The sequence below is a fragment of the Arabidopsis lyrata genome, assembly GCF_000004255.2.
Source record: "Arabidopsis lyrata subsp. lyrata unplaced genomic scaffold ARALYscaffold_3, whole genome shotgun sequence".
In the NCBI taxonomy this organism is placed as follows: Eukaryota; Viridiplantae; Streptophyta; class Magnoliopsida; order Brassicales; family Brassicaceae; genus Arabidopsis; species Arabidopsis lyrata.
Genome location: NW_003302553.1, coordinates 10,747,939 through 10,771,796, shown reverse-complemented (window position 1 = coordinate 10,771,796; position 23,858 = coordinate 10,747,939). Strand labels below are relative to the sequence as shown.

At 30.4% G+C, this 23,858-nt stretch overlaps 2 protein-coding genes across 2 annotated transcripts; both read left to right on the top strand.

The window, feature by feature from the left end:
• Positions 1–15,888: 15,888 nt before the first annotated feature.
• LOC110230064 (phosphate transporter PHO1) lies at positions 15,889–21,760 on the top strand. Its single transcript, XM_021032002.1, has 15 exons — positions 15,889–16,256; positions 17,323–17,415; positions 17,808–18,033; positions 18,681–19,038; positions 19,134–19,182; positions 19,276–19,347; positions 19,431–19,560; positions 19,661–19,781; positions 19,958–20,207; positions 20,312–20,416; positions 20,515–20,559; positions 20,644–20,796; positions 20,887–21,165; positions 21,241–21,377; positions 21,477–21,760. The coding sequence occupies exons 1-15, from the start codon at positions 16,008–16,010 to the stop codon at positions 21,565–21,567; spliced, it is 2,358 nt and encodes a 785-aa protein (XP_020887661.1). The 5' UTR covers positions 15,889–16,007; the 3' UTR covers positions 21,568–21,760.
• A 116-nt stretch (positions 21,761–21,876) lies between these two features.
• Positions 21,877–23,858, top strand: LOC9319498 (putative F-box protein At3g24580). The gene is given in 4 exon segments (XM_021031116.1): positions 21,877–22,449; positions 23,055–23,088; positions 23,219–23,314; positions 23,316–23,858. Coding segments are annotated over 4 exon segments (1,119 nt in total). The 5' UTR covers positions 21,877–22,003.

Here is a 23,858-nt window from a genome sequence, read left to right as displayed (position 1 = left end):
AATTTTAACAATTTTCTAATAATAATTAATAACATGTCTTTATAATAAACACTACAAAATATTTTTTCAAAATTATAAATCAAAATATATTATTTTGATTTTCTCATAACATATAGGCAATATTTTCTCGGATATTTGCCATATATTATATATCTTGTCTCTCGACCTCCTGTCGTTCATTTGAGTCATTTTGCTCGTTTTCAGTATACACTTCTGAAGAATCTTCAAAAAATCAGAATCTGGAAAATTTGAAACTCTTATAAAGTTGTGGAGTCCCATCGTGGCGATTATTACTCTCTTCTGTACTTCCAAACCATATCTTGGATCATCTCTAAGAATCCTCCACTTCTTCTTCCATACTCCAAAAGTCCGTTCTATAATGGACGTAAAGATGCATGAGACCTATTAAATAACTCTTCGTTATTCGTTGGCGGAGGCCCATTGTTGAACTGTGATAAGTGGTATCTCAGAACTCGATTGATTCCGTGTTGATGGTCACATATGTGTAATCAATTCCATCACTCCAAACTAGAGAATTATACAACAAAAAATTTTAAAATACCTTTTCAAACTTCATAGTTCAAAAGAAATCCCACTAATTCTCATTTACAGGGCCGGCCCATGGCTATAAAGCCAATAAAGCAAGGGCTTTAGGCAGCAAATAATTATAAGTAGTTTTAGGGACATCATTTTTGAAAATGTTATTATAGTCTAGTGGTTAGTTTGTAACGTTTTGTTGTACATGTCACGATTTCGAATCCCAAAAGTTTTTGTTAATGAATCTACTATAAACTAAAGAATTTTACAAAAAATATCTAACAATATCCTTTCAAACTTCACTAATAACTCTCAAATATCTACTATAACTAAAGATTTATACAACAAAAAACTAAAAATATCTTTTCAAATTTCACTACCAAATCTAAAAATCTTTTCAAACTTCACAACTTCAAAAACCTTCCACTAATTCTCAAATTTCTACTATAAACTAAACTATAAAAATTTGAGATGAGGAATTGAACTTACTTATATGAATTTGAGATGAAACAAATGGTTGATTCAAAGAGAAAAAAGAGAGTCACTTTCTAAGATCTAAGAGAGTTCTCTCTTCTTCTTTTTTTTTTTTTTTTGGAATAAATGATTGTTTTTGTGAGTTTTTACAATTGTGAATGATCATATATATAAATGTTTTTCAAAGGTACAAAGAAACACAAGTTTAACCAATGAGAAAAAAGTACTCGGATCCAACTAGTTAAAGAAACACACTTTTGTCTCATTTTTTCTATTGGTATGAAGTTGGTATAGAGTTAGTATGGAGCTTGTAATGAGTAAACCAAAAAGTAATAGAATTGACACGGTATGGAATTTTCTTTGAAGTGCATACTAGTATAGAGTTTATTAGTCCGGAGTGTTGCATACTAGTCCAATTTGTTGAATGGTATATTCAGTACAGACTAGTCCGACTTTAATCCGGTCTCCTCCATACCTACCAACCATTCAAGGCCTATATGTAAAAAGTCATGAAATGTTGTTGATGGGATCATAATCATGATTATTCATCGCCGCCACCTAAATTTCAACCAGAATGGTGTTCATGATCGTTGTTATCAGCGTCATATATTGTTCATCCAAATATGGAAAACCGAGATAATAACCATTATATCAACGTAGAGGACATCATATTAACTAACTCCTTATTCTAGGACATGTTTGTTCAATTGTAGGCTATATTTCTAAATCTGCCACAACTAAATGTGTTTGGATATAAAAATTTTTATTCTCTTCGTCCCACAAAGATAGATTTTTTAGAAATTTCACATTATTTAAGAAATAATGTATAATGATAATTTTAACCTTTTAACTTTTTAACATATTTTAAAGAGTATATTATTTATTGTTGTTTAATAAATGTAAAATAGGTAAACTGTTTTAAATTTGACATTGGAAACATAAAACTTCTATTTTTGTGGAACAAATTTTTTTTCTAAAAAATTCATCTTTGTGGGACGGAGAGAGTATATTTTTTTCTAAAATGTGTGGTATCCAAATTAGAATTTTCACCTATTATTATGTTTCCATATATCTATTTCCATATTTGTGATTAAAGTAGTTTATATTTTTCATATATGTTAGATTACATCTCTACTTTATCGTAAAATTTTAGTTATAGTTATAGTGTTTATTTTAAATACTAATAGATATATGTGTATTTTAAACGACAAATGAACACATTAATTAGTAATACCTCATTAGAAACTGAACCACATTAATTAGTAATACCTCATTAGAAACTGAACCTACGTGGTTTAGCTACATCAATGTTAGCCTACACAGCTTTTTTACCATGTTTCAATTTATTAGTAACATAATACTAATTATAAAACCATTAGATTATAAAACTCCTCTTTCCTAAAAGCCGTTTACCTACGTGCATTTTTCTGTGGTTATATGAATCAAACCAATATCTTTTGTCAAAGACACTTTCACATTTCTATTTCTTGAACACAACAAAAAAAAAAACTTTTTTTTTCTTGGCGGCTTTTATGAATTTTAATCCAAAATTTTCTTGCTTATATGTAGATATGTAATAGTGGATTTGTGAGTCAGTTTTTGGAGATTTTTCTGGGATCCATAAATATCCAAAAAGTGTTATTCTAACATTTTTTATACAAATTAAGAAAATATACAAATTTCTATATTACTCCTTATAAGTATACTAAGTAATATTCTTTTCATAACTAATAAGCTCAAATAATATGAATATAATTTAAATAAATCGGCATAGAAAATATAAAACAATATTCCTTAAAAAAACTGTTAAAACGACATAATTTATAAAACGAAATAAGTATCTTATATAGAGGAATGAAAACAAATCAGTAAATAGCCATTTAAAACTTTCCATCTTTTCAATTTTCAATTCATTACACTTTTTCTTAGCCTTCACATTAAGATTGGGCGGCATATATATCTACACTTTTTATTTGCAAATATTTTATTACATGGTTCCATGAACTTGAAAAGACACAAGGTCACATTGAGTTGATCACTGGCTCGTATATTTGGGATTGGTGGAACTAAAATCAGTGTATGATTATGTCATTATAACGTTGAGTTTATCTAGAGTTTGTTATTATTAATTGTGTGTTTTCGACTTATTTAACTGGCACACTACTTTATAATCTTGAAGTCCACATTACGAACTTTAAATGAAAGTTTTTAGCCTTATCTTAATTTTAATTTTTTAGAATCAAGTACTAATTCTATTTTTGGATATTAAAGACCTTTGTGTGACCAATGATATATAGATATTATGATTTCAAATTTAAACATATATATATATATATGATAAATATGACAAATATATGAAATGATTTAAATAAATCTCCATCGATGTTTTAGAGTTTTATATTTTGTTTCATATTTTCATTATAAAAGATGGTTTACAAGTTTCATTGCAAATTTTAAATGTATTTAATGTTTTGTTATATGCTGCAATATCTTTTGTAATTGGTTGATTTTTTTTTAAAAAAATTAAATATTAAATGATAGTTTTTTAAAAAATTAAATTTTTTAAACTATGTGACTTTAACTAAAACATCTTATCTTTTGAAATGGAAAGAATATGTGTTTTGTTATTATTAAAAGCACTAGGTCAAAATCCGCGCTACACTGCAGGTATTTTTTGAAATTTGTTTTATTTAAACAATCAAAACCAAAACAATATTATTTACTATTGAAATCAATTATTCTGACGACCACAAGAGACATCAATCTCTCTTGAAATAATTATTAGACAAAGTTAATTAAACACAAGTTACGAAAATTCCATAAAAATATAGAAATCGAAAAAGATGGATCAGACTGTGTTATGAGTTTCAAAATGAATAGGCTAAACAATTCATAAACATGGTTAATATAATTTGATTCGTGTGACTTAAAATTAGAATGTTCAAAGATAAGCAGTTACAGAATGACGATCCTATGGTTCTTAGCATTTAAAGAGAATCCCATCTTTCTCTTTATCTTTCTCTTAACTTATATTTACCATTAAATGTTCTTGGAATAGAGTAGATCAAGCTTTTGAGCCGGCAGCATGAGATCACCTTCATTCAAAACATAAACCACAAATACATAGTTAATTCTCAACCTTTTGCTATGCTGAATTATATATTTTTATATAATATATCACTAATAATAACCAAATTAATCAATAACATTTGCGATATTTCAGCCAAAATTTATAAACAACAAAAAAGCATAAATCCAAAATAACTCAAATTGCAAATGCAAACTTCACTTAGCTACACATTTCTATGGTTAGAACATAGAATAAGTTGACCATTTTTTCCTTTAGGGATTTCATTTTTGACAGAAACTAACAAATGTTTGCGCTTTATATGCAGATGATCAAGTGAAACAAAATACATGTATAATAGGAACATAGAGATTCAAGTTTGACCATACATCTTGAAGTAACAAGACGGGATAATAGAACAAGTGTGAGATTACAATCCTAAGAGTGTAATGTTCTTTACTGCTGTGAATTTTTTGAATTATAATAAAAAAAGAAACGTAAACCAATTTAGCAATCGTAAATTCTTATGAATAAACTATGATTCTAATTGTGCTTGTGTACCACAAATAATTTTAACAGAAATAATCTAAGGTTTTTGGAGTATAATATTCACTGAAACATATTTACATATATCACAATATCAAACAAATCTAACATTTATAAAAAGTTAAACATATACAAAAACATAAAATAATTAAAAACAAATACAAATATTAACTACACGGTACATTTTTTTGTAAAAATAAGATATAAAAATTATTTATTAGTGTATGCATATATAAACTAATAAAATAAAAACAATTAAAATACGGGCAAATGTAAAATAATATCTGAAGAACCTCTTACATTTTTACCGTAAACCTTATATTAAAACAAAATTAATTTACAAAAGCATCACGCAGTGTAAACTACTTGTTAAATCCACTTAATGCATGTTGTTCTCTAAAAATCATTTGATGTCAACCAACTTTTTAAAAAATAAAGAGGGTATTTTTTTTTTCATTTTTTGTAGATATTGAATTATTAAACAAATTAGAAATTTATTTATAATTATCAAAAAATTTAAAATCATTATGTGTATGATTGTATTAAATTGATTGGTTGTCTTTTTTAAATAATGTGTTTTTTTAAAAATAAAAAGCTGATGTGGCATGCTGGAAATCTGATGTGGCAAAGTAGAGAAGTGATGTGTATTAATCGAAATATTTTAATTGGATGATGATTTAACGAGGTGTCAGCCTGAGAAGAGGCCAAAATGCTGATGTGTTAGGTTTAAAAAGATGGGATTTTGGTCTAATGTGTCATATACTGTAGTAAAACTTATATAAATTGTCACAAAACATTTGTCTTTCCAAATGTGCCATAATGGTGGACAAGACTTTGAACCAAAAATTTTTGGTAGATAAAAAATGTTGTCCACTTTTGAAGCAACATATTGGGAAAATATTTGGTGGACAAAAAATCTTGTCCACTTTTGAAGCAACAGACTTTGGTGGAAAATAATTCGAAACGACATACAAAAATTTGGGTAGACAAGAAATGTTATCCACCCTTATGACACATTTGGAAAGATTTATGTTTTGTGACATTTTTACTAAGTTTTTAAACAGTAAGTGGCACCTTAGTTATATTTTTCTAAAAAATCTTTTAGTGTTATTATTGTAGACTAATTATTGTGTAAATAAAGAGGTAAAAAATACATGTAAACGGGATAAAAAGCTCGTTAATAGCTACCGGCCGGTCGTTGACATGATTTTTTTGTCTTGACCTCGTAGAATTAGTGCCCATATTAATATCTATATTATTATCTGATATCCCTTAATATATTATATTAATAAATCTTGTACGGAATTGAATTGCTAAATCTATATGTAGACCACTTGTAAATTTAGACGCCTAAAATTGTGGGCACTGATTTATTAATAATATAGCTATGAAGTGCAACTAACGAATCGTGTCAGCTCTTTGTGGAAGTTTGGTTGTCTGCCAGAGCTCAAAAAAGGAAAAAGATAGGTTGAGAAAATTTGAATATTTTAGTGAACCTATTTTTCTCTTCAATATTTTTGTTTACAAAAGTTTAGAAAAACGGATTAAGTAGTCCGCTTTAACATTATAAAAACGAGAAATGAGAGAAATCGAGAAAAGAGGAAAATAGACACGGAGTAAACTAAACTCATCTAGCAGATTGGAGAAAACGGGTCATTCTTCAGGTGACTGTATCATCATGACTAACTCCGAACAATCTTTATATTTTTGTTTATTTTGAATGTTAAATTTATTATTCAACTAAACAATTATCTTATATCTACATTAAAAAGAGAAAAACAAACTGAAACAGAAAATGAAACAAAGTGTAAAAATGAAAACAGAAAGAGATTGTTGACTTGATGCGAGACACTATTCCGTACGGCTAGAAAATTAGTGGCAAAGTAGGTCTTGGTATAGATGAAGTGTCCCTCTTGGCTCATGTGATTAAACAAAGTATTTCTATTATGTGTATTTACACATTAATTGATATCGTAAATAAATAAAGTAAAATATAAATTGTGAAATAATAACATAAAACCTCAAGATGATCACACGTTTATACCATATATATTAAATTTCTGGCATTTTTTTGTTACAAAGGATATATATTGATATAATGGGACTATGAGAGTGGTTGGATATGCAAATACTGATGAGTTTTAATACCAAATCATTTACTTTGGCACACAAGAGAGATATGAGAAATAGTTGGAATACTTGTCTCCTGCTTTTGAGTTCTGACATAATAGTATAGCTAGGTTTTTATTTTTATTTCGTATCTTTCTTGAAAGTATAACTTAGGAGAATCAATTGCAAGTGTATGATTTACTTATTTTGTTTTCTTCTGGAATCACATCCGGAAAAAGTGTTTTTGACTTGTGTTCTACTGCAAATTTTGATTAAGGGCTATGATATTTTAATACCATTTTACATGATACTTTTACATGATATTTCTTCTAATATTTTAAACTAAAGTTTTCTTCTATTATTATAAATAAATCGTATATTTCTAATACCATTTTACAAGATATTTCTAATAACTAAAGATGTGTTGCAAGTCGAAAAATTTGATCATTCGAAGATGATGAAAACAATGTTTTTTAAAAAGAAAAAGTACTTTATACATCTTTTTATTAATTCCTCCAAAAAAAGCATCCTTGAAACATTACAAGAGAAGCACAGATGAATTTGAAATAATAAAAAAAAAAACAATGTGTTGAATTTTTGATCAGTTCTAATATATACACACTAACGTTCCTGAATTCGTTAAACTTTTACATTTGTTGTCCTTCGGACACTGCTTCAATATAACATTACTCTATGTATTTGAATCGAAGGTGAGATAGATACAAGATTCTCAACAGTACCTACAAATCCACTACGAATATTGATGATTCATATTTAGGATAAAAAAAAACATCTAGTGGACTAGAATTAAATATACATAAATTAAGAAAAAATTAATGGAGTGGACTATTCTATAACATCATTTAAATAAGAAAAAATAAAGGAAAGAGTACAAAATCCCTTTTCTATATTTCCCCAAAAATGGCTGGTTAATTTTCCATCACCAAAATCTCACTAAATGCATTATTTCAATGTCCCCGTTCGTTACTGTGCAGGACAACTAAACCACAATACCTCTTTTCTTTTCTCTTTTTTTTTATGACTTGGCCATTGTTGCCAATATTATATCTATTGTGGGATTCGAGATTCCAAAAGCGCACCGGATATGATCGTTAAATTAAAGGCTCATATATTCTAAAAGCATGAATCAACACTTCTTGTAATTTAGCCACGTCATATGTTGAGATTCAAAGTTATTTTTATACTTCATTTTCTTTACATGCAAGCATAGGCATTGATACTGCATTAAGTCATGTTCCGCCAAAATCATATACAAGCATCTAGCTCATGTAAATGAATGGACTAATTGGTTAGAATTTCTAAAAAATGTGGCTAAATTACTTGTATCTAGGACCAATCAGTTACCTAGATAGTTGTGCATATATGTATAACACTTGTTATATCACTGTTGGGACGATACATCCATGACATATCTATCTGAACACAAGATCGGTAACTGACCCAACTTTCATTTGGTACTGGCTTCAAGTTATTTCAACTAGTGGTTCATATATTACGACCGATTTAATGAACATAAATAATCTTGTTGCGTAGAAGAATTGTATCGAGGGAAGAAATGAAGTGGACCGTCGATCACCCTTCAGCTAAAAACAAAACCCCCTTTGTAACGCAAGTAATTGGCCAATCCCGAGAAGATCATCCAAAAGATCAAGTGATCTCTAAATTCGCCAAATCCTTATTCTAGTCTATTACACTCAAACAAAACATCTATTTTCTGGTAAGTGATCAGTTAGACATCCATCAAATGATCGACCGATGATCACCACCAAAACTTAAGAAAACTTTCTTCAACTCGACTTGGTTGAACCAGGTCGGTCCAGTTCGAACCAATTATACATCTTGTTAAACTTAATTTTGATTTTTAGGAGTTGTTTTTGAGACCTAAAACATTTTTCTTATTTTCATCAAATTAGCGAAGAATTTTTGTCATATATATTACTTTCATCATGTCTTCTTTTTATTTTTGTTGTTTGTTTGTTTTGATATCATGATTCATTGATAGATATATTATTGAACCTTGTGTTAGGTGAGTAAATGAGAACTTCTGCATCATGAATTGATTGTTACTTCGTACAACCCAAGCGATATTGTTACTAAGATTTTACCAGTGTATAAATAACTAAATAAAGGTGCCGTTTTACTATAAATATATTACCAACATCAAATGATGTTGATTTACTAACAAAACGGAGAGTCATAACATGGATTTGGGGATTTTCGGTCTATCTTGGAAAACATTTTTGCTTCTCGTAGATCAAGTCAATTTCGTCACTCGTCAGAGTTTAACCACATATGTAGGAAGCTTTCAAAGTTTGAACCAATTCAGAGGGCGAATGAAGTAGACTAGGAGAGATATTTGAATCCCTTGACACAACATTAAAGCGCTTGAGAATTAACACGAAGAAGCTTAATAAAAAATCTTATCAATACGCCTAATTTTGTCATTATATAGTCCACGTTGATCCCAATTTCCATTTTATGATATACTCTTAATGCTTCCGTGGCTGCTCACACCACTTTCCCATTAGAAAGTTTGTAGCAATTATCAAACTTTCAGACCCTAACTATTGATTCTTACTTTAAATATTATTAAGTATACGATGCGTGTGTTATTGCCAAATTCCAAAATGGAGTTTTTTTTTTTTTTTTTTTTTTGGCAAAGCCAAAATGGAGGTCTTCTATCAAGTTTCCATATATATAATTTTTACCCAAAAATAATGAGACACGAAGGAGCAAATTTTACGTGCAATAAAGTTATAGTAGTGGGTTTAGTTGAATTTTTTGATTAGTTGAATCAATAGGTAGGAACTTCCATTAGCAAATCTTGTGGTAAAGTTACCAGTCCCATCACAGATCGGACTGGAATATCATTTGGGTACTTCATCAAAATTTTCAAATTATAAATTAGAAAACCGTATTTATCAAATACAACTTATAAACCCTAAATCTTAGTTTATGAAATGATGAAATAAACTTTTTTTTTTGCAATCAGAAAAATAATTCATAAAAAATTTTAGTTTGTGAAGCTATGTTTCATAAGAAACTTATACGATAGAGAACCTATAAAGACTCTTAACATTGATAACTAAAAGAAGAAGAAAAAACATTAATTGATTACAAAATGTTAAGACGCTAAATTCATTACTGGATATGTAATATATAATATTTAAAACAGTGTTCTATAGAAACTCATAATTTAGAAAAGTTAGTGCAAAACAAAACAAAACCACGTCACATGACAGTAAAAACATTTTAGTGTTTTATTTGCTATACTAGTATTAAGGCCCATTGGCTAAAATTTTGATTAAAATTTTATTCTTAACAATTAATATATATATATATATATATATGTATATATGATGAATAAATTAAATATATAAATGTTGTATAAATTAAACAAAAAAAAACTAATTATAACAATGTGTAATATCTATTGGCATAAAGATTTAACGAAAATAGAATTAGATTAAACAAAAATGAAATTATCATTTTCATGTAGTAACAAAATTTTCATTTTTTGATTCATAGATTAAACAAAAATTTCATTAATATAATTCTCATTTTCGACGAAAAAAAAAACAAAAATTTCATTGTTTGATTAAAATGACAATCATTGTTTAAGCGAAATCAGATCTGAGGAAGAAATGAAAAGGTTTTTTTTTTTAATTTTGATTAATAGTGAATTTAAGTAGTTATGAAAAAAAGAGGAGAAAATTGTGAGAGAAAAATGTGTTTTTTCAAATAAATAAGTAAATGAAACGTGGGATAAATAAATGAAAAAGATCTTTATATTTTTGATTAATTGAGTTTAATTAGGAAAGAGGATAAAAGGAGAAAATTGTCGGAAAAAATTATTTTTTTATCAAATAATAAGTAAATTGGCATAGAAAAGTAAAATAAGAGAATTTGAGACTTATAACACGTGGCAGATGGAGAAAATTGCAGTTATTTAAAAAGTGACTGTTGATTTAGTAGATATAGATTTACTTAACATATTTTGTTTTACTAAAACTAATTTGTATCATACTATTTACTTATTATTTTTAAAACATCCTATATAGCAAATTTAGTATATATGTTTTTAAAAAAAAATTAATTTCAGTTCAATCCATAATGGTACGATTTGATGTTTTTAGTTCATTTTCTTTCCAAAATCGTAAAATTCTTTCAAAATGATTAGTTATATATATATATATATATATATATATATATATATATATATATATATACTGTATATCTGCTATTGTAACGAATGGGTAATAGCCTGTTGCTTCCTCTATATCAACCATATACATCTTATATATAAATATTTTAATAAATGCGACCTACATGTATATATACTTCTAGCACCTTTATTTGTTAATGAAGGGAAACCGTAGAAATTGGACAAGCTGTGGCTCGTGGAAGATGAGCGATGAATTATCACTACTTGGATATGCAATAATGAGAGGAGAATTTATGCGCCTATGACATATAGTTAGTTTATGATTATACCATTTCATAATTTTCATTTATACTATTTTACAATAATATCTCTCACTAACATTCAATTTTACTACATAACTATATTTGGACCCGCGGTACACCGCGTGACTATATTTTAAAAAAATTTAAAATGTAATTTGTTTTGTTTGTTAATAGAGAAAAATATATTTATTTGTATATTTTAAATGTACCATATGGTTTATGGTTAAAAATTATAGGAACGGTAACATACAATTCCGTACATAACGATTTAGTTGTGAGAGAATAAGTTTTTTTTTAAAATTTAGAAATTATAGTTTCTAATTAAATTATTAAATTTTGTAATATAAGTTAAATATTATTATGTTTTATCATTTTGTTTGTTTCTAAATAATGTATCACTTTAGAATATATAGTTGTGGTGTGCAATGAAAATATGAGTGGGAACAATTATGAATTTTATACTAAATATAGTTATAAACTTTGATTATTATACTGAACCAATTCTAATATAATTTTTCCGAATTGAAAAAAAAAACTGTATGTTTGTCTTTTAAGAAAATAATTATCCTATAGACAGATTTGGTAATTGGATTTTTTTTTGTAAAAAAGAAAGTGAATAGATTATTAAGTGTAGATTGTTGTCGGTACCTACTTATCATCTTCTTTCTCATAGAAAATTTCACTCTTCTTCGATAACCTAGGATTTCACTCTTCTTTCTCTAATCACAAAATCATTGTCATTAAGAAGCTGATAGTTCAATCGATTTCTTCATCTGCTCCAAAGAATAGATCACCGTTACACCGGTTGTTTACTACGAATTCCACCGTTTTAACATCTTTCTGAGAACTAAATCGTAAAAAATTGTTTCCTTTTCTCTTCTACTCGACGAATCCATCTTGTTTTATTCCTGATTCTTGTAATTTTATTCTCGATTAGAGCTGTAGAAGATTTAATCACAAATCGTCCATAACCCCAAATCCAAACGATTTTTCGTATAGATTTAAGGTAAAATCTTCGATGGCCACCAAAATCCCGCTGCTTCAACCACATAAACAAGAGTTATATCTACTCATACCGCTATTTTAAAAATATAGTTGCATTTTCTAAGCAATTAAATTTGCTGTAGGAGCAATTAAACGTCTAGGTGATCAATTAGGAGATTGTGTTGCCAGCTTAAATATTTAAAAGCTTTGATATTATATTATAGAAAAAAATTGTTGATATCGTGCGAGTAAACAAAACAAACGAATGATAAATTATACATGACCGACATACCAAATAACAATTCTTATTCTCAAAAATTTAGACGACGATGAGACTCATGAGTTGACAGTGAGCTGGAAGATGTGAAAAAGAACACATATGGAGTTGATCAAGTGGTATCAAAGTCGAACACAAATGGTGCATGGCTAGTAGTAAACTCACTTCCTAAGATTACAATATTGGTTTGTGATAAGAACCTTGCATTTTGTGAGTAAAATAATCCCAAATTTCCATATAGATAACATTTACAATAATTAATTTGATTCTTTCTATAACATGTACTTTTACGAAGATTATATGCTAATCAAAAATAATTTTAGGATGGAGTGAAGAGCAAACACCAAAAAAAAAGATTCTTGAAAATATACAGAATGTAAGTGATCGACGAGTCTTTCAAAATTTTCGATGATCACAATGAACAGATAGCTAATCGATGTTCTTTTAAGAAATGTGTTCACTCCTTTGGAGATTTGGATTCAGGGGTCAAGGACAGATGATCCCATTTAAGGAATATTCTCTTCAGTTGATTCCTCATACAAAGTAAGATGCTTTGTGTTTTGGGAAAAAGGAATCAAAAGAAAATCGTTTTTTCGTAAATTATATTTGGCATTACCACTAAAGTGGTGATGTATGCATGATCAGAAACAATTGCCATCCTAAGAGAAACTCCAAGGGCCATCATTACTTTTTCTTTGTAATCATTTTTCTTAATCCTATGTCTTCTCATTGAAAATTAGTTTGCTGATTATTTGTTTTTTTCTGATAGTTATTAATCCTCAAAAAAAAAAAGTAACTAGTGGTTCTTGTAATCTCTAGTTCTTATGAACTATCCCATTACGATATACATTATTGACTCAACAAAGAAGCAAAGATCATGTTTGTCTATTTTTCTGTTCCACATACGCTTCCACGAGTTGTACAGTCTCTCACAGCTATTCGATCACGACACTCAGTTTACTATTTTTACCTTTAAATATTTACATAATTCAAATTTTTAGTTAAACCAGGTTTTCACCTAAATTTTCTTTAAATTTAAACGTTTTAACGTAAGTAACGAAAAAAAAATAATAACGTAAATGACGAAAAGTCTTTCAGTTTTACCCTCTATTATTATTCTTATATCAACTTTCCTTTCGAGTGAGAAAGACCATAAACTTTGAGATTCAGAACAAAAGTTATCATTCTTAGTTTCTCTGAATCCAAATGTGTTTTTAAATAATAGGGAAAAAAACATGCAATTTGTTTGAAATTCAGTCACTTCAACTTATATTCCCGCCATAACTTAAAAATTACACATGTTAATTTTAGACATTTGTTTCAGTTTCCCAATGTTAAGACAAGTACAGAAACTATGGTAATAAAATTTTCTTTTTCTTTTTTCTCCAAGATCTATAATTCTATGTCCAAGTATATATAGCTGATTCCGACGGAATCCCGACTGATCTAATTTCGTTGGAAATTTTCAACTGATTTCTGACATATTTACGATAATATAGATATCCATCGGAAATATAGTACCGTCGAACAAAAATTGCATGTTACTTTTTTGTTTCTAACTTCATGTTTCAATATTTTCTCTTTTTTTATTTTTTACATTTTGATTTCTAACCAGCAATACGAATGAGTTCTTCTCGAGTCTAGTTTCATCAGTCTTCTAAGCTCGGACTCCCACATTTTTCTTATCTATAAGTTCCACTAGTTGTATCAGAGTTGTCATGAAGTTTCGTCATTTCAATAAATCATACTGAACATATATGCTTTGGTAAAAACTATATGACGCTAACACATCTGAAAATGGAAAAATCAATCACCAATTTGCACTACAAAAAATGTTGCATCAATTAAATTGTATTAGAAAAAATGACACTATTTTTAATTAATTACTGATAATTGATACAAAATATATAATTACAATAGTTGATGCTATTGTTAATTTATTTGATATCATGAGTTTATTAAATTGATACAAATGATCTATATTAGTTTGCATCACTTTCAAAATAGATTTTTTTCATCGCAAACTGGCCATATATATGATAAGCAGATATTATTTTCACTATGCACCTAAAAGAGACGCCGTATGAAATGAAAATAGGGATTCTTGTCTAAAATGCCACTTTTTTGAAAAATCTTACGAAAATACCATTTTTTGAATAGTTTACGGATTCTGCTATTTTTCGACACTTAGAAATATACGTATTTATGATTTTTTTTTTGCAAAAATACGTTTTTTATACCAAATACTAAACCCTAAGAACAAATGAAACCAACTAAATCCAAACATAACGAGTAAAACGCATGTTAAATCATTTTTTCGAAGTCTAAAAAGTGCCAAAATCCACAAACTATTTAAAAAATGGCAAAATCTGTAATTGAGTCATGAAAATACTTTGCTTTCAAATCAATTATTGAAATTAAATAATTTTTTTTGCTTAAAATTAAATTAATCACAAATGATAGAAATGTTTAACATCATTTAGTTATAAACGTTGTTTTCTTGTGTAAAACAATTGTGCTTAAGATTGACAAAAAATATTCGATGAAAAATTGAAGTGAAGATATTTATCTTTTATAATATGAAAAATAATTTATTAAATACTTTATTAAAAACCAATTATTAAGAAATCGCAAACAAGTGTTAACTTCTAGTGTATGGTTTTGAATGCAATAGGAATATTTACATATTTGTTAAGAAGTTATTCAATCGAAAATCATATTAATCTTTTATATATATATATATATATATATATATATATATATATATATGTGTGTGTGTGTGTGTGTGTGTGTGTGTGTGTTACAATTTTAGTGATCAAATGCATGCAATAAAAACGAAACTAAATATGGTCTCGCTTAACATAACAAAGCTATCGAAGTATAAAATAGTTGGTTATTGTGTTACACTTTTTTTTTTTGTAAAGAACTACTACTAGTTACAACTTACACGTAATATTACATCACGGTTCATGATATATATGGAGACTGTATGTATAATGGATTTAAAATATACTATTTTTGGAAAAGAATGAATGCAAGATAAATTTTAATATTATCCTTGTTGAATGCAATAGAAGTGTGTTTGTGTGTGGGATTCGTGACGAGTTGCACTACTCACACCAATACTAATGAGTGCGTTATATTCAAATCTACCAATATAAGTGAGTGTAATTAAGCTCGCATAATGGCCAAGCAATTTAATATAAAAAAACAAAAGTTTCAATTTTCCCATTTGAATTACTTTACTTTTAACAAATCGCATCAAAAAGTTAAAATTCACCTTCCCATGTGTGTTAAAAAGATTTTATTTCCATTAAATAGTTAGTGACCAACCAAAAAAAAAGAAACTAAATTCACCTTCTCTACACGTCTTTCTCTCTATATATACAAACTTTCTTCTTTCCCTCTTAATGCCTCTCTTAACATTAACCTCTCCCTCTCTCTCTCTTTTTCTCCTTTCTCACATTATAATTTCTTCCAAGTCACTATTAACATTAATCAAAACGGAAGAGATTATATGTGACGATGGTGAAGTTCTCGAAGGAGCTAGAGGCACAACTCATACCGGAGTGGAAAGAGGCCTTTGTTAACTATTGTCTACTAAAGAAACAAATCAAGAAAATCAAAACCTCTCGTAAACCAAAACCGGCTTCTCATTATCCCATTGCTCAACACTCCGATTTTGGTCGATCACTTTTCGACCCGGTTCGCAAATTGGCCCGGACCTTCTCCGATAAACTATTTTCCAACTCAGAAAAACCAGAGATTCTCCAGGTAATTAATTATTTAATCAATCACCTACTTTTAGTTTTGTCTCAAGAAAAACATGCTTGATTATTCTGTCGGTTTGTCTGATTAGTTTAAAATTCCGTGTAACTTTTGTAACCTGTTTATAAGTCTAAATGTATTTTAAGAAGTTTGAACATTGATACCATTAGAGACCGTGTATTTGCGTTTGCTCATCTATTTAGCTTGGCAAATTCGGAATATAAATTTTAAGAGAACGTAGTGTAATGGTTTTGTTATTAACTTAATTTATTTTAGCATCTTTTTTGGTCCTATGATTGTTTCTATTGAGTTTCGTGTCTGCTTACGTCTTTTGTAATTGCTTACGCGTCAGAAGTACCGGTTATTTCTGCTTTGTCTAGTATTACATGAGAAATCTGCCTTTTCCTTGTTTTTCTATTTTCTTGAAATATTTTATTTGCTTTTCAAAATTTTATTAATGAGATATGTAAATATTACATATTTGATATGATTTGGTAGAAATTCTAATATGTTAAGTCTTGTAGAGCAAGTTGGTAATTTTTGTGTGTGGATTAAATATGCAATATTTACATATCTAAGTATTTCTGTTGAGGAAAACAATCATTATACACATGATTTAGACCATATAGCTCATATCTTAACCTAGGTTACCTACCGGTTTCCTTAATTAAGAAAAATCCTATAAATCAACTAACCCTGAAATCTGCAAAAATATATAATTTTGCGGAAAATAAATGCTTACTTATTACACCCTATTACTCTACATCTTAGATTTTGGTATCACTAATTCCAAAACAAGGTTTGTTTTTCTTCATAATCTCACGAAAGCCAAGATGCGGAAACGGTTGTGAGGATTGTGATATCTCACGAAACCATCGTGACGGAAAAAATTATATAAAGACATAACAAACTCACAAGTCACCACCCCTGAAAACATACAATTCAATGACACGTATAAGAAAAAATATCAAAATAAATAAATATGATGTTTATATGGTTTGTTGAATTAAATGAAATTGTTGAAAAATAATATGAAATTTTAATATGGAGTTTATTTTTCGAGAATTAACAGGTAAGGAGAAGAAGAAATAGCTCAGAAAATGGGGATGACGTCGATGAGATCTACCAAACTGAACTTGTTCAGTTGTTTTCCGAAGAAGACGAGGTATATAATTACATCTCTTTATTATTTTTATATAAAGCTGAAACTTAAATATTGATATATTATTCGGATTCTATATAACTAGCCATATTAAAACTCTTTTTCTTATATAAACTCGAAATAAGGACCTATTATTTGGTGCATTTATTTGACTTTATTGATATCATCATCAGTATCACTATTACGAATTCCTTTTTCGTAAGCTTTAATTAAGGGCAGGAAATTAAATAAACATAGCACATAGAGATAGTGGTTTTATTGCTAGCCTAAATTGCACAACACCCACTTCCTAAATCCTAATGAAGATGGTCAAATTTAGACTACTTTTTTCTTCCACTAAAAGTTATAAATGTTTGATATTAAGTATTTGGATGCTTTTGTTAATGGTACTTTAGGTTAAGGTGTTTTTCGCAAGATTGGATGAAGAACTAAACAAAGTGAATCAGTTTCACAAGGCCAAAGAAACAGAGTTTTTGGGAAGAGGAGAGATTCTGAAGAAACAGTTAGAGATACTTGCAGAACTCAAACAGATCTTAAGTGATCGGAAGAAGAGAAACTTGTCTGGCTCGAATTCACATCGCTCCTTCTCATCTTCTGCTCGAAACTCTGATTTCTCTGCAGGTTAGTCTTCTTCTTATCAATGCTTTTAATACAAGTTAGGTCAGATTGAGGGTCTTTTAGTAAATTATACATTTTGACATAGACTCTTAAAAGCTAACCATAAAAATATATCTGAGATATGACGTGGCCTGCACCCATTAGAAACCACAAAAGTGCATGTCCTAGAGGCTAGAGGCCGTTTACGTAGTGCGGCTAGTAAAAAGAAAAGTAGGTTATTTAATAGTTATATATAGCACAATTTACGATTTTGCGTTTTTAAAATAATTCAAGTAAAAATTCATATGTTTTGATGCTATCACACACAATAGAAATTCTACTACTGAAATGACAAGATTTGTTAAGCTTACAAATCTTTTGCATGTGGATGCAAAACTCGAAGCTGCATATATTTGAAAGAAAGAATTTTAGATTTTAGAGATTTTATTATATCAACATATATATTCAATGGCCGACAAGAACATGAGAACACAAATCGATTCTACTAACAAACAAACAAAATGTTTGTGAGTATGAAAATAAAAATAGACCGACAATAGATGACTAGGTCGACATATTTTTTTTTTTCTTTCTTCTCTTTTGATCTTGTGTCTTTTGTTATTAGTAACAAAATATATAATCATTTTGTAATTTCTTTTCCTATTGTTCAGGGTCTCCAGGAGACCTAAGTGAGATACAAAGTGAAACATCAAGAACAGACGAAATCATAGAGGCATTAGAGAGGAACGGTGTGAGTTTTATAAACTCTGCAACGAGGAGCAAAACAAAAGGAGGCAAACCCAAAATGTCTCTCCGCGTCGACATTCCCGACGCTGTGGCCGGAGCCGAAGGAGGCGCTGCAAGATCCATAGCCACCGCCACGTCTGTTCTGTGGGAGGAGCTCGTCAACAACCCAAGAGGTGGTGGAGGAGATTTCATCAACCGGAAAAAGATTCAATGCGCTGAGAAGATGATACGAAGTGCTTTTGTTGAGCTCTATAGAGGTCTTGGCTTGTTAAAGACTTATAGGTAACTTTGTTTCTTTTTTTGGTTTGTTTTTATCATAAATTTTATTTAGTGATTATCCTATGATTTCTAATTCTTGATTTGCTTTCTTTTGGCAGCTCGTTGAATATGATAGCTTTTACAAAAATAATGAAGAAATTCGATAAGGTAAAGTGGCTATAGATAATACTTTCGGTGATAAACCAATGAAAAAGATAATCATAGTGGTTAATGATGAATCTTTGATATATGAATCATCAGGTTGCTGGTCAGAATGCATCATCAACGTATCTCAAAGTCGTAAAGAGATCGCAATTTATCAGCTCTGATAAGGTAATAATAAATAACTATATTAAGTTGTCTAATGCTATGAATAAAAAGATTAAAAAAGATTGATGGTTGATTAAAATAAAAAGGTGGTAAGACTGATGGACGAAGTGGAGTCCATATTCACAAAGCACTTTGCCAACAACGACAGGAAAAAGGCCATGAAATTCTTAAAACCCCACCAGACCAAAGATTCTCACATGGTCACTTTCTTTGTTGGTACTTATTTTACTTTCTCTATTTTAACCCTTTTATGGTTTTATTATTTATTTTCAAGAAAGTAATTCACCAAGAAGTTTAACAAATTGAAATTCTGCAGGATTATTTACGGGTTGCTTCATCTCGTTGTTTAGTATTTACATAATACTAGCACATCTTTCTGGAATCTTTACTTCTAGTGCACAAGTCTCTTATATGGAGACTGTTTATCCTGTCTTCAGGTATATATAATTCTTTTTTTTTTGGTGCACCTAGGTATATAGAATTCATAAATCAATAATGGTTAACGAATAATTTTATTATTTGCAACATATATATATAGAGGTGAATAAAATAGTAAAAAGATGTTTATTAATTGTTCTGATAATTTTGTTTTTTTTTTCTTTGGAAAACGCAGCGTTTTTGCGTTGTTGAGTCTACACATGTTCATGTACGGATGCAATCTGTTCATGTGGAAGAACACAAGGATAAACTACACCTTTATATTCGAGTTTGCACCAAACACTGCGTTGCGTTACCGAGACGCGTTTCTGATGGGAACCACGTTCATGACCTCAGTCGTGGCAGCTATGGTCATCCACCTCCTCCTCCGAGCCGGAGGTTTCTCAGCCAGTCAAGTCGATACCATCCCAGGCATCCTTCTCCTGGTAAATCAAGCTACTTAGTTTAACAAATCATATGGCACGTTTCAACTACAATCGCAGTTTCAAAACGCTGATTTTTGTTTTTGTTTTTGTTGTGCATGCGACAGATCTTCATTTGTGTATTGATTTGCCCCTTTGACACATTCTACCGTCCAACAAGATTTTGCTTCATTCGAATCTTGAGGAACATTGTGTGCTCACCTTTCTACAAGGTACTAATTAATATGTTTATATTGGAATGATATGGTTACTTTCAGCACAAGCAATCCGCAGAAAGTGATTTTGTTTTTATGGGTGTTGTACGGAATAGGTTTTGATGGTTGATTTCTTCATGGCCGATCAACTTACTAGCCAGGTAATTTAACTTCTACAACTTCAAATAGATGGTAGCGACATATAATTTAGACGATAATTAACCCGTTAATCGTGTTCTATTCAGATTCCATTGCTGAGACACCTTGAGTCAACTGGGTGTTACTTCTTGGCTCAAAGCTTCAAAACACACGAATACAATACCTGCAAAAACGGAAGAATCTATAGAGAACTTGCTTACTTAATTTCTTTCTCACCCTACTTCTGGCGTGCCATGCAAGTAAGCTCACTTAGGTTTTCTATGTTTCTTTTTTTTTTATTAAGACCCTTAAAACCTTTCTGCTAACACACTATGAACCTTAATTTACAGTGTATAAGGAGATGGTGGGACGAATCAAACCCTGATCACCTAATCAACATGGGAAAATACGTGTCAGCGATGGTTGCTGCCGGAGTCCGCATAACCTACGCGAGAGAAACCACCGACTTGTGGTTAACCGTGGTGCTCGTGAGCTCTGTTGTGGCCACCATTTACCAGTTATACTGGGACTTTGTCAAGGATTGGGGTCTTCTAAACCCTAAATCCAAAAATCCATGGCTAAGGGACAATTTGGTTCTCCGGAACAAGAACTTCTACTATTTCTCCATTGTAAGCCAATCACATAATTATAACGTGTTTCACAAGTTAATTATGATTTCGACTAAATGCTGGGTTGTTATTCAGGCGTTGAATTTGGTGTTGCGAGTCGCTTGGATCGAGACAATAATGAGATTCAGAGTCAGCCCTGTTCAGTCTCATTTGCTAGATTTCTTGTTGGCGTCGCTTGAAGTCATTCGTCGAGGCCACTGGAACTTTTACAGGTAAAAAAGAACTCTTCACCTAGGTTTAGAGATTTGTCTATAGGTTAAGACTTGATTTTGGATATTATTAAATATGAATCTTTCTTTTGGTAATAACAGAGTGGAGAATGAGCATTTGAACAATGTCGGCCAATTTAGGGCAGTGAAGACCGTACCACTACCGTTCCGTGACATGGACTCAGACGGTTAAACAAAGAGAAGGTTATATAATTTGGAGGGTTTAAGTCTCGAACCAAGTTTCAAGGATTTAGAGGAAGCATTTCGGAATTTGCATCGATATAGTCATATCGGGGAAAACCTTTGGGAAACTTTCGAAATTGCCTAACCATTTATTCATAAAAATATGAAATATGGGACTAATGGATTCTAGAACTGTTAAACGCTCCAAAGTGCAAAACCAACAAGACAATTCAACTTCCCAGTTCATATATATATATATTGATTTCTGTAAATTTTGATTTGATTTTATGTTCAATAAGCTTCTTTCTTTTGTCACTATCTGCTCAATTTTTTTACTTCTATTTTTCTGTCGTAGTCGAATCTTTTTCCTTATATATATCAATTTACAGAGGCGAAAGAAAGTGTAGAAGGTTAACCTAACTATAGTTTGCTCGTTGAATACGAAGATGTCCAATCTTCTAAGGGATTTTTCGGATCTTCCAAGGGATATGGCGGAGGAGGTGACATCTCTAAGAAGACTCCGATCTACTTGCAAATAGTGGAACACTTAAACTAGATGTAGGAGCTTTGCAAAGAAGCACCTTGGTCGTCAAGCAAAAGTAGCTGCAAAGAAAAGAGAGTTTACGGTGGTCATGATGATGGGTTTTAGGGTTTATTTGATGCGCATAAATCTTCACAACAACGTTGAATTATTCATGAAACGTGAAGGTAAACTTATTTTCCCCGACGCTTCATATCAAATCTATGTACGGCAAGTCTTTCACTGCGACGGTTTATTGTTATGCATCCTGAAAGACAACCCTAGGCTTGTGGTTTGGAACCCGTATTGTGGGCAAACCCGGTGGATCGAGACATCAAATAATTCTCACAGATTAGATGCGTATTCGATGCAGTGCCGGCTTAGCTAGGGGGGGGGCAGACACTGCAACACCAGGAGTCCACACATCAAGGGGACCCACAATTTTTTTTGTTTGTAAGCATTAACAGACAAAAATAATAATCTGCCGTAGGAATTATTTTTTTAAATCAAAAGGGCCCATAATTTTTGTATTTTTTTGTAAACATAACGACAAGTTTTCTCTTTCTTTTTACTGGGCCAAAATTGGATCTTAATTTTCTTTAACCCAACCATTCTAAATTTTTAATTGATTTATTGGTTATGACTAATTCTTTTTTTGTTTCTGTTACAAAGAAAGGATTTAACACACATCAAAAATCATTCTACGAAACTTTTCACCTTCCCACCCCACCACATCTCTGAGTCTGTCTCTCGAGTCTCTTTCCCAGCAAAATCATGGATCAACACACAACAATGAATGATTTTGTTTTCGATTTTATACAATAGTCAATTCAGTTCAAGTTCTCTAGATCTGTAATCTATTTATGTAAGTTTTCATGTTCTGTTTGAGTTTTGTTCTGTTTTTTTCTAAACTAATATTTCATAGTCTTAAATTGAAACTCACTAATCACTAACAACTGGTCACTAATATTTTTCAGGTTTACATTGTTCATTTGGCATTCAGATAATCACGTTGGTTTTTTTTTTTTTTTCTCGAAACGTTTTTTTTTAATATAATAGGGGCCCTGTTTTTGATTTTGCCCCGGGGCCTATCAAATGCTCGAGCCGGCGCTGATTCGATGACGCCCCCACTGTTGTTGAGTTCAAAATCTACGACTTTAACTCTGATTCATGGAGGGTTATTAATCTTGATTTCACTCGAGACTGAAACATAGGTTATTATAGCCATTTCGTGACTGGTGTCTCTTAAAGGAAATACATATTGGTTTGCTGAAGAGGCGTATTCAGAAACCCCAAGCCAAGGAGACCATATTGGTTTCTTACTCTGTTTTGATTTCACAAGAGAGACATTTAGGCCGCGTTTGCCTCTGCCGGTTGAGTCGTATCTTGAAGATACTCTGTTATTATCTAGTGTTAGAGATGAGCAGCTTGCGGTGTTATTTCAGCATATGGATACATTACAGATGGAGATCTGGGTGACAACTAAGATTGAGCCCAACACGGTGTCGTGGAGCAGCAAGTTCTTCTTATCAGTTGATATGAGAGAACTCACCGGCATTTACTCTATGTTTTCGTTTATGGCTGCAAGTTTCTTCACTGATGAGGAGAAGAAAGTTGCAGTGGTTTTTGATAAAGGAAAAAAGAGGAAGATGATGCGCAATGCAGCTTACATTGTTGGAGAGGATGGATCCTTGAAAGAAGTGGATCTTGGAGAATCTCCAAACAAAAATCTCCGACCACTTGTGTGCTCTTATGTTCCAAGTTCAGTGCAACTTGAATAG

What these genes read in the sequence shown, in the direction of transcription:
- LOC110230064 (XM_021032002.1), top strand. Translation starts at nt 16,008, where the DNA reads ATGGTGAAGTTCTCGAAGGAGCTAGAGGCACAACTCATACCGGAGTGG. An exon ending in CATGGTCACTTTCTTTGTTG is followed by an intron (nt 19,561 to 19,660) that starts GTACTTATTTTA and finishes GAAATTCTGCAG; the next exon opens with GATTATTTACGGGTTGCTTC. An exon ending in ACTTCTGGCGTGCCATGCAA is followed by an intron (nt 20,797 to 20,886) that starts GTAAGCTCACTT and finishes CTTAATTTACAG; the next exon opens with TGTATAAGGAGATGGTGGGA.